Raw genomic sequence first — 16,324 nt, 5'->3', positions numbered from 1 at the left:
GTTTGAGTGCGACAAAAGCTTCTGTACTTTTCATGACGCCTCTAAATAAGTTGAAACACTAAAGTGGATCAACAGAGACCTGCTTCTGCCAAACAGCCCAGTATGGAAATCCCTGCCATAAATCTAAAGGTGAGCTTGTTAATTTACTGAATATCTGAAGTGCCTGTGCTTGCAGCTGAATCTGCTGTTATTTTAACATCATCTGTGTTGCTCAATTCTCAGAGGGCTTTCCCACAGCTACAGACAAAATAATAAGAAATACAGATAGCGATGCATCTGATGAAAGGTTCATATGTTCTAGTACAGATTTAGATATCAGCCAGGAACAAAGCGTGCACTTGAATACAGAGAGAAAAATGACTGCGCCCTGTATTAGATGTGATAATAATAATGATAATACATTTTATTTATAAGCACCTTTCTGAAATCTCAAGTATACTTTACAATACAGAACAGTGGATAAAACCAACATACAGATAAAACACCTTGTACAGATAAAACAGCAACGGATAAAATTGACAAAAAATAGAAAATGGGAAACAGTACAGTGGCAGTTAGGGTGAGTAGGCAACTTTGAACATGTGAGTCTTGAGTCCAGATTTGAAGATTTGACTAGAATGAGAATTACAACATTACCTTGTATGTGACACAAAACTGCTGCCAGTTACAAATTTCGGGTTTTCTTGTCTTTGGGCAAGATGCGGTGGTTGAGTGTTGAACCATTTTCACTCTGGTATTATGTTGTGTTGACAGTTTGAGTGAAACACCAAACACCAAATGAATGAAGTGCCTTATTTACTTAATTCAAAATATTTCATGGACGTTAAACGAATGTTTGCAGAGATGCAGGGGTCCGATATTCACATCATACTATCCTTTGCAAAATGTATTTAAAATATATTTGCAAGTTATGCGGGGTATGGGTTTTTTTAAGAGTAGATTGCACTGTGTTCTCAAATCACTAACAAATGTCTTTGACAGCCTTTTATTTCATTATTTTTTTCAATGCAGAATATTTTCAGATAATTTAATATAGAAATTGGTATGAGAAATAAACTAATAGCCATCATACTACATGAAATGCAAGTGTATATTTTGGTATATTTAACTTGATGCAGCACACATCTTATTAAATGAGGATGAAACCCACAATTGGAATGACAGAATAGCTAAATATACTGTTTTGTGTTAAATATTCATCCTTAAGTTAGTACAGCCGTCAGATCACCTAAGTACTGCAGAAAATACAAACTTCTACTCGAGCAGTTGTACCGAGTAACCCTCCATCAATGAACATGTCAAACTGAATTCAGTGGTTATTGGTATTATATGTTATTGATCCATGACTATAACAATAAAATATTGTAATGACTATTTTTGTTTAATCCAACAAGGAGAATACAAATTTCTCATTTCCATATATATCTGTCTGGTTTGCAGGTCAATATGTCTTGTGTCACATGGAAAATGTTTCTTGATTTAAAAGGGGATTTGTTTTTTTGTTCATTTCTTTTTCCCTCTCAATCACAGGCAATAGTTCTCGTGCACTGGCTGCTGACAGTGTGGTGAGTACGAGCACGTTTCTTTTCCTCACAAACCCGAGGAATTTCTCTTCTCTGCTTTCAGCGTCTAATAGGTCACCTTACCTCGGCGCACATGCTTGTAAAGGGTTTTCTTCTCCATTCAAAACCTACTTATTTATCACCCAGCAACCACTGCCTGTGTTAAATCTGGTTCCGGGATTTTTATAAATGTATGTTTGCTGCAGGGGATGCATGGCATGGTTGCCCACCTCCTTTCCTTGGGGAAATTTCAGTGTCTTAGCGATCGGGATCTGGGCCATCGCTCAGCGAGACTCGGTCGACGCTGTGCTAATGGTGAGTCCGCGACTTTTTCTTCACGCACGCTTTCGTCCTCTCATCATGTGACACGTTAAGGAGGCTAACTATAGGCGCTGCAATGCATGTCCGTGTCAACCTATTTGTCTGTGGAAATCTGGAGCGATCTGTGAGCATCCATTTTAGAAAGACTGCAGTCGCTGTGCTTATCACTTCGTCACGCTGCCTGTGAAGGTGGTACGTGCCAAATAGTCAGAACACAGATACTGAACATCAGTGGACTGAAAGAGAACCTTTTGTAACCAGGAGGACTTTTCCCTTTACTGCCTCTTCCCTGATACTCCAGGCGCTGGTTGGATGGCCGGGCCATTAATAACCATGTAGTGTGGAAGTTTAAATGAAGTTCCTGCATCAAAAGTGGTGTTTGATTTTGTCCATATATATTATTGACAGGTCAACCCATGACTCTGAAATTAGTCATAAAACCAGTGTTTGTTGGTAATAGTTCACTATAGTCAATCCATAGTTATGGTATGTCTTTAGAGGGTATACCCGTTGAAGACCAAAGCTGCATTTTTCAACGTCAAATCGACATTTTTCAATTTCAACTCATCCGACGATTCAGCAACACCCGACACATCTACATCCTTTATGTAAGGATTTTATAATGCACATTCTTTGTTGTAAACGGCTGTAAATCTGCAAGAGTGATGCGAAAACCACCCTCATACACCGAGTTGCGGGTCATCTTATTTCCTTTTTTCGCCAGCATTCAATAGTTTTAGCCACTCGAGGCCTCTTTGAGCAGCCACCCTGCCTACCACACACAACCGTGATCTCAATGTAACTTACGTGTTGCGGCAGCACTCACGGTCAAGCTACATCGGTGACACACTTTAGTAATCAGCCATGATGCACTAATGTGTGACCGCGCACATCGTGATACATGGAGATGTGTCCACATTTGCCACAGACATACAGAAAGACGACCGCTGCCTTACTAGCTTGATCTGGTTGGAACCACTATCAGAGAAAGGCTGTCTTCTTCTTTAAAAACGATCAGCGGCTGTATGGGCTTCAAGCACAGGACACAGCCGGGGTGCTCTTGAAAAATGGCAAATTCCCTCGGAAAAGAAAATTCACACAACCCGTGAGTACTTGTAGACTGTACGATGAGACTTAAGCTGAGAACAAAGAAGAACACAAATTTTCCACACAGGGGGAGCGTGCCAGTTCTTCCGACTTCACTGGATTTGTCAAACATCACAGGATTTAGTAGTCTGGAGCTGTTGTGGTACCTAAGGTGATATTACAGAGGAGTGTGTGAATTGGAGGGGATTATACATTGCCCGTGTCAGTGGCAATATTCGTATTCAAGGTGATCTGTTAAGGCAACTCCAGTCACATCAGGAATTTACAGGAATATCGATCAGTCACAAAATAGGTTTTCCCGGGGCAGATGTCTAAATCGATCATGATTGTGCAGATGTAGTAAATCTAGACTTTGTCAAAAACTTTGAGCTTGCAGCCTAGAGGTTGTTGTTTTCTATATTAAGGGTAAAAATGAGAACATGTATAGGGGGAGAAGAATGGCAGCTGAAGTAGCTGCATGTTGACAAGTTTACCCTGAGTCTGTGTATCAATCAATCTGAAGTACTTGGATGGAAAATTGAAAGAAAATAACTCATATTTAACAGGCACAGTACATACATGAAAAGGAAACAGGGACAGCAAGTATACAATATGTTTGAGGTAGTCTTGAAAAATATCAAAGAGCTTGAAGTGTGTGGTGAGAGTCGGGCTGGTTTTTGATAAACTTGGTAATTCTCTGTAGACTTGAACTCAACCAACAACTGAGTTGATACTGGTTATATCTACATATCACTCAGAATACTACTACCCACAACTGTTCACTAGTTAATAGTAAATGTATCTATTTGAGATATAGTTCTGTTATTTTGGAAAGCAATATCAAATTCTTTCAGGATGTTTTGTCTCTTCCCCTGATCTAGGTACAGATGACATGATACAGGTCAGAGGTGGTCTTCTTTATCACATATTCTCTGACCTAGATTTGTTTTGTATTCACCCCAAAAAGACATTTGCTACTGTTCCTCAGCCATTCTTGTTTCTCCAGTGCCAGAATCCATTTAGTAACACTTTAATTTGCTCCCGGAAAGCTATTTATCATCAGCTGAATGATTACAAAGATATAAGCACTACTTCGGCTTTTTTAAAGTCATCTCCATGTGACATATACAGTATTTTTAAGCAGGACAGCAATGTGGTCCGGTCTTTAGCAAGAAGATCCCTTGACTGATTTCAACAGGGGGTCTTTCTGTGTGGAGTTTGCATGTTCTCCCCATTTGCGTGGGATTAATCCTTGTCCTCCCGTTTCCAACCACAGTCCAAAAACAAGTCTTTGGTTTAATTGGGAACACTAAATTGCTCCCTCTCTTACCCAGTGACAGTTAGTATAGTTCCCCTGCAACCCTGAGCAATGTAGAGAGTATGTTTAAGTCTGACCATCCGTCTCTGAGTCTCTCTCTTTGCGTCTTTTGCAGTTTCTACTGGGCATGATGGTGACAATACTGACCGACGTCATTCATTTTGGAATCTACTACCCCCTGAATGAGTTAACATCAGGAGGACGGGCGTTGTTTCGGTTCAGCGCAGGAATGGCCATTCTTAACCTGCTGCTCAAGCCTGTGTCCTGCTTCTTTGTGTACCAAATGTACCGTGAACGTGGAGGAGATTACAATGTCAACTTTGGTAGGTAACCTCCAATCTCTGTTGTCTAGGCAACATTCACCCCAGTAATTATCATATGAAGAGTGTTCAGTAAATCTCCCGGTGGTCCCAAACAGAATTTCACAAAAACACATTGAAACAACACACACACACACACAAACACACCATAAGGGAAAATTTAGGAAAGAAATGTGAAAATATTGTGAAATAAATGGCCTCTTTACATGCTTTCAAAGTTATTGAAACTGTTTTTTTTTTCACATAGGTTGATGTCATAATTACATTAGTTCATTATCTTCCTTTTTTTATTCTTTCTGAACCCTCGTGTGTGTGTGTGTGTGTGTGTGCGTGCGGGCGGGCGTGTGTTTGTGTGCGTGTGTGTGTGTCCGTGTGATGGATATGGATTTTGAGATCATTCGCTGTTTGTCTTGAAAGGCAGACCAAGTGCAGCTTAAACTGGCAGGGCGCTTTGCTAAACCACCAACAGATGATTCCACTCCCTAAGCAATTGGTAACAGTCACAAGACTTTTAATGCAGTGAGATATCCCAGCCACAGGAAATAATTTCTGCGCAAGTTGTTAAAAAATGTGTGTCACCCGTTTGATCCACTTCATCCACTACGGAGAATTAGAGTGTCTAAAAAGAACTACTGTTATGTATATCACCAGTTGCAAGCAGTGCAGAATGTTTGCACCAAGATAGATATTTCTATCGACCGTAGTGTGTTTTGCTATAGTGATGAGACAAAATGAAGGACATTTCCTCCATTGTAGTCAGGAGATGATCGAGATGTTCTTGGTTTAACTGCATGGTCATGGATTTAAGGACTTGGACCCACTTTGCTGAGATTTGATCCATCAGAATTCCCACTGAGCTACTGGACATTTATGTGCCATTGTTTTTTCACTTACTGTAAGTTTTGTCTCCCAAGAAGGTATGAGAAAAACAACCACCCATTCTTGTGTCTTTACTGCCATACAAACATTTCCAGGGAAATTATTGATTTACGAATTGTGTTCATTTTTTTTAAACTTACAATTATCCGTTATCATTGAGTCTAAAGTTGTTCTAATATTAGGTTCAAATGCAGATATATAAATTTCTTTTTATATCTATCTATATAGATATAGATATATAGATATATAGATATAAATATGGATATATATATCTTGTATGTTTTCAAAAGAGGATCTGTATTCTGGTCTCACTCAGTTCCACAACACTGCATGCAATTAAAATGAGTCTTTTTAAGGGGTTTATACCTAATGAACTCAGTAACAAACATGTGACCGTAGAGCACATGGCCTGCTGCACATTGGCTCCATGGAAGGGAAATGAAATAAGAACAAATTAAAGTAAGCTGGTGGTAAATCAGTGGGTTTGTTAGCTGTCATTTCCGAAACGGATTGCTTTTTGTGTGCATTTATGCTAATTATTCGGTGAGATTAGCACATTATATCTTGGCATTTTTTACTGTGAATAAGGGTCATCAGGTCCAAAACCAAAGCACAAATTAAAATATTCCTTCTAAGATTAAATGACAATTAATTGTTGAGAAATAAGCAGCAACAAATGATGTTATACTAATAATTCTATCTCCAATTATGAACATTCAGGTCAAATTCTTTCAAGCACATTTTGGAATATCCAGTGATTTCAGTTTGAAAGAATGTTTTAAAAAGATTTTTTTTTCCTGCAGTGTTGAATAAAGAAATCCTATTACTGAAATAATTTCCAGCAGCAGGTTATACTTAAAACTATTTTTAACCTGAGCATTGATAGTCACATGAGTTGATGTTAATTTCGTATTACAAAAGAAAACATAAATTCAACATCAGATAAATGTAAAAATGGGTCATATTTTAGCCAGTCGCTGAAAAACAGGTTTACATTAGGACTTATCTATGTGACTCAAATCTAAAAAAAAAACATTTGATCCGATTATCATGCTGTGTGAACATTAATATTTTGATGTTTATACATCCAAGTCAAATGGTTTGTATTAGCCTCCAGCCTCTGACTTCAGAAGTAACTAGATGTTAGCATCAAAACAATGCTTGTGCCTAATTGGATAACTGCTTGGAATATGAATAGGGTAAACTGATGAGATCCTTTTGTATCATAAATATTGATCAGTAAAGTGTTCATATCTGACAAAGTCATATCTGACATATGGATATACATTTGATGGGCCAGACTCAAACCAATACAATTATCAGTTAAGCTATGATAAATTACACACTTTAAACGAACCACTGAAATGCTCCTTCACACCTTTGTTGCAAAAATATCTGTCCTAATTTGACCTTTAACTAGTGGAACAATGATAAATCTTCCCTGTGTGTGGCTGTGCTGTACCATCACACACACCCAGCGGGTGCATCCATTATACTGTGATTGGCTGGGTGCTGACTGATGAATGCAACAAATAAAAGTGCCAAGCAATGCGTGGTTTAATCGCTGTCTGATTGTAAGGACGCCATTAATGCACTCCCCTGTTGCCAAAAGCACTTCGGGACCTGAGAGTCTGAGTGGATTGTTGATTCAGGTTGCAGGGCTCCCTGTATCTTAACTGGCAGCTCTGTTTCTTAAAACCATTTGTTTTTTTAATTTAGGTAACACCAACGTTATGATGCTAAAACAAAAAGGCAAAAATGCTAAGTCAATCATTTAGCATGTACTGTACATTTTATGAACTGGCTCAGCAGGTGTAACCAGACACAGGCAGCAGGTTGTTGGTCTTTGTAAATGTATTCTTTAAGTCTAATTCTTTTTTTAACTTTAGATCTTTAGCTTTTTATCTTATCCCGAAAAAGAAATACAGAATGGCATGACAAATTAAATTAGAAAGATTCTAACTTTTTAGAAATGCAACTAACCATATTGTATTGGTCTGCAGCTAAAAGTTGCCATGTGTCATTAATCTTCTTCAAATAAAGCTCATCTGTTATGTCAACAGACCTGCTTGAAAAATAAACAAACTTTTTAGTTAATATTCAATTTTTATCATGTGGAAGTCAAAAGTTAAATCCTTCTGGCTCAGTAAAGAATTATTTTCTCTGCAAATTTTGAAATGTCTGCTGGCATAAAAAACATCTTCTTTTCCTTTGGGCTTTTCCTTTGGGCTTTTCCCTTCAGGGGTCGCCACAGCAAATCAACATTCTCCATCTAACCCTATTCTCTGTATCCTCCTCTCTCACACCAATGAACTTCATATCCTCTCTCACTACGTCCATGAATCTTCTCTTTGGTCTTCCTCTAGACCTCCTCCCTGGCAGCTCCAATTCCAGCATCCGTCTACCAATATCTCCACGATCCCTCTGTACATGACCGAACCATCTCAGTCTGGCTGCTCTGACCTTCTCTCTAAAATATCTTAAATGTGGACTCGTTCCTGAACCTATCCATCCTTGTCACTCCCAAAAAGAACCACAACATCTTCATCTCTGAGACCTCCAACTCTGCCGTCTGTTATTCTTTATTGTCACTGTTTCTAGGCCATACAGCATCACTGGTCTCACCACTGTCTTTTACACCTCCCCTTTCATTCTGGTTGATGCATAGTACCCCAAACACTTTCTCCATTAATTCCAACCTGCTTGAATCTGTCTCTTCACCTCTTTTCCTCGCTCTCCACTGCTCCGAACTGTTGACACCAAGTACCTGAAATCCTCCAACTTTTTGATCTCATCTCCCTGTAGCCTCACCGTTCCAGCTGGGTTCTTCTCATTCACACACACTTATATTGTGTCTTGTTGTGACTAACCTTCATTCCTCTCCTTTCCAGAGCATACCTCCACCTCTCTAGATTTTCCTCAACCTGTTCCCTGCTCTCACTCTTCTTCTTCTTCTTCTTCTTCTTCTTTCGGCTTTTCCCGTTAGGGGTCGCCACAGCGAGTCAACTTTCTCCATCTAACCCTATTCTCTGTATCTTCCTCTCTCACACCAGCTACTTTCATATCCTCTCTCACTACGTCCATAAATCTTCTCTTTGGTCTTCCTCGAGACCTCTTGCCTGGCAGCTCCAATTCCAGCATCCGTCTACCAATATATTCACTATCTCTTCTCTGTACATGACCGAACCATCTCAGTCTGGCTTCTCTGACCTTCTCTCCAAAACATCGAACATGTGCCGTCCCTCTGATAGATTCATTCCTGATCCTATCCATCCTGGTCACTCCCAAAGAGAACCTCAACATCTTCATCTCTGCAACCTCTAGTTCTGCCTGCTCTCACTACAGATCACCATATAATGGAATGCAATGCAATGCAATGTAATGTATTGTCGTCTACAACAGTCATCTCATCTACCCTCGCCTCTCTTTCATTTCCACATTCATCAGCTCTTCAAAGTACTCTTTCCATCTTCCCATTACTCTTCTTGCGTTTGTCAATATATTTCCCTCTCTATCCTCAATCACCAGGACCTGTTGTCATCCTTTCCATCGTTATTTCTCTGTACAGATCATTGTCTCCCTCCTTACTGTCGAACTGAGCATACAAGTCATTGTGCGCCCTTTGTTTTGCTTTTGCTACCTCTATCTTTTCCTTGCGCTATCGTTCCCTGTACTGTTGTCTGTTGTCTTCCCTCCCCTCTGTGTCCCACTTCTTCTTTGACATTCTTTTCACCTCCAGAGCATTCCTATCAAACAAGATAACTTCAAACTTCAAGATAACTCCAAGTCCATTTCTCCTCCTGTCAGTACCATGATAGTACAACTTAAAACCTGTTCCTAAGCTTTTAGCCTCACTACCTTTCCACCTGGTCTCCTGGACACAAAGTATATCCACTTTCCTTCTCTGCATCATGTCAACCAGCTCGCTACCTTTTCCCGTCATAGTCCCGATATTCAAAGTCCCTACTCTCATTCCCACACTCTTGCCTTTCCTCCTCTCTCTCTGTTTCTGACCACACCTTCCTCCTCTCCTTCTTCGACCTACAATAGTTCAATTGCCACTGGTTCCCTGTAGGTTATTAGCACCAATGGCACCCATTTTTAATCCTGCCCTCAACCAATCCATCATGAGATTCTTAGGTTGGATTCGTATATTTGGTTTTAAAAAAAGTTTTACACAGGATGCCCTTCCTGATACAACCCTCTGCCAGCTTGGGACCTCAGCTCAGGGAGACTGGCCTGTGCCTCCCTGAGGCTGCATCAGATATAAAAAAAAAACATAAAATCTTGAATTTATAAAAAATCAGCACGGAAGTAAGCATAAAAAACTCAAAACTATTTTACTTGGTGTTCTGACCTCTAGTCAAATAATATTTGTTTCCAATTTAATTTTGATATCATCCGATGGATGGATATGGCAAACTGAAAACTATTCATTCTGCATTTAGCTTCATGATATATTCATTTAGATTTGCCCCATATACCACTGAGGACAAAGAGCGGCATCTCAATTTTGGTCTTGATTCAAGATGTAAGGAAACAAAGCAAAACTGCATTAATAGGTAGTGTTTTACTGTTTGACAGTAGGAGCAAATATGTGGAGACCGCGGATCAGTTTGGACGGACGTTTTCCGATCCAAATTTACATTCATCAAACTGAATATGAGGTGGTCAAAACAAAAAATTGTTTTGGAAATAGTCATAAGTTTGCATTCTTTACCTGTTTTTCAGTCTTTTTTTTGTGAAATTCTACTGTCTCGAAACTCCAAAGACTCAGTCAATGCTGTTTTATTGCATGTCAATGATATAGGATGTCATGGTCTGCCCCGTTTGTAACAGTGTTATCTCTAAATGAACTTTTTTGTTGTCTCGTTGTTGTGATGTCATTGTTTTCTTTATCCCCTCTCTGCTACTCTCCACTCCACTGACCTTTGACCTTTCAGACTTAGAGACATCTGTGGACAGTCGGTGCACTACGGATAGTGCAGACAGTGCCTTTATTGGCCGTCGCTATTGATTCCTGGCCCTTTTACCATTTCTGTCCTACAATCATCCTATTCCATCCCCTTCACGGGAAGTAAGGTTATACATCTGGTTGCAGAAATAACCCAAAGAAATACAGTTTTATCTTGATATTTCTTAACAATTTGCCTGTCCATCTTCCTCTGTCAATTTCCTTACTCTGCATTAATGACACACATCTGCTGCACTATTCTCTTTCTTTTCATGACTGCAATCTGTTTATATGTGTCTCTGCAAAGTTTGAATGAATGCATTATTCATATTTTATTTCTACAGACATCTTGTTTTTGTCTGGGTCTGTGCATACATTAAAAGCACTGTGCCATGACTGTGCACTTTCTCAAACCGGCCAAATTAAAACGTAAACGCAATGTTGACTCATAGTAGACTGTTTATGTAGCCTGTCTTGTATTTCAAATAGAAAGCAGTAATATATAAGAGAGGACATTTTAATAAAAGCCTTAAAATAAATGTAATGTCGATTTCAGCTCTATATTTTTTCAAATCATGACCTCCATTAAGCCAGTCATGCTCTGTTTGATTAGCATTTGTATGTGTGTTTTTGTCACAATAATAACTCAGGCAGAGCAGAAATAAGTATGTTCAAGCCTTTGAACTCACAGGAAAATATTGTTTGTGTTTCAAGCAGAGAATAAGCGAGACAGGGTTGTAATGTAACATCCCAGGGAAATCATTAAGATATCTCAGAATGATAAGGCCAGTACATTGCAATACTCAGGAGTTCTCATTGTGCGGGTTGGGAACCCTTAGAGAGCCAAATAAAGACAACATGGTGGTTTTCAGACAAAAATTACAACTGGGGAAGGGATTCCAAATAGTGATAATATAGCTAACATCAATCACCATGAGCTTGCAGAAAATATTTTTTTAAGGAAATTAAATACAAATGTCAAGATCTATATTCAAGAAATCTGCTTAAAATGAGCATGATATACTAAAATTACAAGGAAAGTTGGAGACAACTGTCTGAAAATGCGTCAGAAATAAATGTATGTTAAAACAACTGTACTGTCACTTTTGCTGTCTTTGTGATTTTTTTTTAGAAATAGCCTGCCTTTGCTTAAGTTGACATTTGAAAAATGTAAATTCAAAAGTTGAATCTTATTCCTATTAATTGTTGGAAGAAAGGGGTTGTAATCTAACTTTGGACAAAAAACAAGACCAATAACAATATATATGACGATGATGATAATCATATAAATAGATAATCATCATAAAGCGGGAGGGGGTTCAAGGAAGTGAAAAACTGAAATTAAGTATTGAAGGGAGACCTAAATAGCAGACCTCTTAGCAGACCTCATGGGACAGTTCAAAAGAGATTTTTAGTCTTCTCACTCCAGTATTTTGAAAGAGCATAGTGAACGTCATTGTCTGTTGACAAAAACAATTTCCAACACTATAATCTTTGTTCATCCAGAGAGGTGCAGATGTACCAGTCGAGATAACCAATCTGTCCAGATGTGCGATAAGTCTTTTAAGGAGAAAAGGGTCAAAAAAAAAAAAAGAAAACGGGAGAAAAATATGAAAGCAAGTTAAGCAATGGATCACTTTCTTGTGCATGTTGTTTTCATACGTACCGCTAAATGTCCAATTGTAACAATAATACTTAGAATAATAACAGTATTCATTACTCAAAATAACAGCCACAATAAGATTATTATGAATGATCAACATTCATAGCAGGGGTTGTATGTTAAAGTTCTGACTTGTATCTTCAGGTTTTCCTACCGTTACAAGAAACAGAGATGCCTACCAGTCAATTGAACCCCAGGACGAGTCATCAGGCCCGGCCAACACCTTTCCCCAAGACCAGGACAGCAAACCAGCCCGCACATACTGAGGGTGGGAAGCAGTGAACTTCCTCCCATGTTATGAACCAGCACTGATCTAAAAAGGACGGTTATGAGATAAATTACCTGTGTTTTGTACAGTTTGCGGCATTGAGAAGGAAGTGCTGTACCTGAAACCATAGCCTGCTTCTTACTGGAGCCTACCTAATTCCCTGTTATGGATATTTGTGAGTAAATAGCTTCACATCAGTGAATTGGCTGATAGTCTTTTTATATTTAGCACTTCAGTGCTCACCGAAATATTGTGTTTAAAGGATCAATAGTACATGTACAAACCTTATTAAATGTAATAATCATGTTTTATTGATACAATGTAATTCTTGCTTCATCTACATTTAAGTGTCATGTTAAATGTTATCAGAAATCATTTTAACAAAATACAAGTATCGCAAGAATCTAAAGTTATATTGCTTGAACGTGAATCCCCCAACTGCAGGACTGATAAAGGAATGTTTTATCTTATCTTCCTTAACTTATAAGGAATATTTTAAGTGGACATTTGAAAAATGGCTAAAACTGAAATAAATTTCAAAATATCAGCTGACTGACATAGAAGTCAGGCTCTGGATGGGGCAGTGAAGGTTTATGCAAAGTAAACACACCACTGTTGAATAGAGAGGATACGTGCTCAGCAACTTCCATTTTGTATTTACTGCTGCACACATTATTTTACGATGTAACAGTTCATGATGTAACAACTTGATAAACTATGCTTCCCACTTCAGTGTGTTATAAAAGCCATTTGGCTGCAGTTTACCACAGTTTACAATACAGAGCTATAAAATGTCATTTGAAACAAGTTATAACATCACAATAGGTAATGATCTGGTATATCATATAGCAATCAAGAAAAATTTAATTTCACGCACAGCTCGTTCTCAAAACAGCCACATCGTTTATGAGTGTCAAGCAGAAAAAAGATTAAGACGACAGTGGACATTAGAAGAGAGAAGGCAAGAACGTAAAGATGAGTTATTTCTTAGAATTATCAGGTCCCATGTATTATCCTATCTGTTGGGGTATTATAGTGTGTTCGAGTCAGACGTGATATAATTTATCCTCTATTGCTTTCCAGTTGTTTATTTCAAAATGAAGTGAGACATTACTACAGTTACGGACGTTATGTCATGTTATGGGCCTGTTTTGTGTTATTTGACCTGGAGGTTGGAGTTTAACACACTAATTTTCCACTGTTGCATCTCTGAGAGCATTCGATGACCTCAAAATGTGCATGCGAGGCAGAAAGTCTATTTCTTATAAATTTGCTCTACCTGAACACCTTTTGTCTTGTCTTATAGTTTCGCATGATGATTTCTCCCAAATATTTCTTTGACCACTATCCCACTTGGATTACTTATGCCGCAAATCTTAGTGCCAAAATACTTGTTTTCGAATATGCTGTTAAAACTTGGACAAAACATTGTAAGTCTCTGTCGTACAATGTTACTGTCGTGGTTAATGCTTAAAGCACTGGCTAATTTTAACACAGTAGAAAGAATTTGGCTACAATATAAAAAAAGATTAAAAAGAATTGAAAATCAAGAAATAGATTTCACCATTTGTTGTGAGGGAAGAAGATAGACATCCTCTGTTCTCTGTGCCAGCTTCAAGCTACTTAGCATAGCGATATGAACAGCAACCCATGGTATAAGTACCCCACCTCTATGGAAAGTCAATGAATGTGTTTTTTTTTTTTTTCAATTGACACACACTTCTATACGTGTTGAAAAACGGGTCAGAGAAGTGTTAAAGTAAATTCACAGCCAGAATACTCCTATTCTGAGAAAGCTGCGTGTGGTATCATAAACTGCTATCTGTGTTGCTAAGCTAATTTGCGGAACATTGATTTCCCATCCCTACGGCATTCAATTTATAGAGAAGGGCATCCGTTTTCTCATCTTATGGTAGAAATACATGGCAAATGGGGGAATATCACAAAAAGAATGAGTACACTAAATGTTCTGTTAAATGCTTGACAGTTCAATGTCATGCGTAATTTGCCTTGTAGTTGAGACTACTGTCACATCTAGTATTATTGCAATAACACACATAGAGGGCTTGCAATATTGATGTACATTTGATTGATTTAAGATTGATTAAATAGTGGCCCTTTAAATTAAACTCAAGATGAGGCTTTCACAAATCTGATAAATGTTGGGTGTGACTGATTATTCCCTCAAATACTAAGTGTAAGCTATCACTTTCATGTGTGAAAGCAGTTTTAGGGTGGATGAATGGAGACTGCTGACAGCTTTGTCCAACTATTGCATCAGAACAATCTTTTGCTGTCACTTCTCTTTTGAAAACTGCACAAAGTGTGAAACTCCCATTTTGTAATCACACAGGAGATGTGGTAACTGTTGGTCACATGAAGCAAAATTGTCACTGTTAGTCATGCAATTGTCCTATTTCTTTATAGATCATAGAAGACATCTTAATTGCTTTCATACCTTTACAAATATTACTGTCAGTTTGTTGGTTTACTGAGAAGGGCCAAGCAGCTTATCGATTTATTTCAAGTACCGTCTCACTTTGAAATTACATTCTAGATTCTTTAAGCATCCCTTTATTTATTCGAAGGGAAAGTGCCTGAGTGCCTGAAATGAGCAGCAAGTATTCAAGTAATGACACAAAATGTTTACATAAATTTATCAGAAAAATCAAAATAATATTCCAAACCAATTAATTTGAAAATGAGGAATACACCGATAAGGAATGACCGTTTTGTCCTCAAAGTGAGCCAGACTTTGCCTTAAAAATTGCAACAAAACGAATTTTCCACAAGTATTTCCTAAACATTTAAATGAAAATGGCCATACAGTAATGCACAAGGAAGATATGTTTTACCATTTGTACAGTATTTTAATATATATTCATAAAATATGAATGAAAATCAATTTATTAAAATTTGTATTTAAAGGTCAGATAAATGTTTTGACAGATTTATTTAACTCAAATGCTTAAGGTTTGTGACCTCATGCTGGTGACTCATTTGACTATTTGCAATGCACATTTTGACACGATTTTCCACAGCTAATCAGAGAAATGATATATTCTCATAGAATAATAAAAAAACGCCTCTGAATAGCCTGAAATACATTTTTGTCCATAAAGCCCAATCCTCACACTGCATACACACCAAAACTCAAACTGTCTATTGTGATCAAACCATAACCAGCCAGTTCGACACTCTGTGAGGCTTCAAAAGCCCCCCGCTGAGTCCCCGCAATGTCTGTTTAAAGCTCTATGTGATAACTCAGCAAAATAGTGCCACTGCAGAGAATCCACTAAGACACTCTGTCGCACCCCAAGTGCTTGCAGACAATTGTGGAAATGGCAAAGAGAGGATTGGATAAACCGGAGGGTTTTTGAATTCAATTAAGTGAGTCCTCTGCAGTGCATGTTTTAATTCAAAAGGGTAAGATCATTGTATTAAAACAGGTCTCTTTGTCATTATTAGGGTTCATCCTGTGAATTGTTAGAATGTTTATCAACATTACAACCAAACGCGTCCCTTTTTGCAGATGGCTCTTTTAATGCATCAAATGCCGTCAGGAGAGGCTTATGTTCAAAGACGAACAAGACTTCTTTTTGCAAGGAAAGCACACAGATTGCACATATTGAAGATTGTGATGATTTTAACTGAAATATGATATTGAGACTGTTATTGGAAATATTGGTAATGCGGCCTAATAATTGCATGTTCTACCTTAAGTCCTGTGCTGACTTTTTAAAAAGTTCTTTTAAATATTGATCATATTTACAGTTTGAGCTGTTTTATTTTTGTTTGTTTTCTTTTGAATTCAATTTAGATTCTAATTTCAAATTTATTGAAGTAAGGGTTACTTATGGAAAAAATAAGAAAAAAGTGAAATGTATTGTGTGTGTTTTGTGATTTGATGCATATCAAGAATGACCAGTTGCCTCTATTCCAAAAACAGGCCA

At 38.0% G+C, this 16,324-nt stretch overlaps 1 protein-coding gene across 2 annotated transcripts; it reads left to right on the top strand.

Annotated features, from left to right (window-relative positions):
- On the top strand, positions 1 to 16,324 carry agtrap (angiotensin II receptor-associated protein). Of its 2 annotated transcripts, XM_086150006.1 has the most exons (6): positions 1 to 129; positions 1,531 to 1,565; positions 1,769 to 1,877; positions 4,403 to 4,610; positions 12,248 to 12,371; positions 12,461 to 16,324. In XM_086150006.1, the coding sequence occupies exons 1-5, from the start codon at positions 103 to 105 to the stop codon at positions 12,367 to 12,369; spliced, it is 501 nt and encodes a 166-aa protein (XP_086006132.1). In that variant the 5' UTR covers positions 1 to 102; the 3' UTR covers positions 12,370 to 12,371; positions 12,461 to 16,324. The 2 variants fall into 2 exon arrangements, with proteins under 2 accessions (XP_086006132.1, XP_086006131.1); XM_086150005.1 differs by having other exon boundaries at positions 12,248 to 16,324.

This window comes from Fistularia commersonii, chromosome 7 (assembly GCF_037954325.1).
Source record: "Fistularia commersonii isolate RoL2024-O1a breed Wild chromosome 7, RoL_Fcom_v1.0, whole genome shotgun sequence".
Lineage (NCBI taxonomy): Eukaryota > Metazoa > Chordata > Actinopteri > Syngnathiformes > Fistulariidae > Fistularia > Fistularia commersonii.
This window is presented reverse-complemented; position numbering and strand designations above follow the sequence as displayed.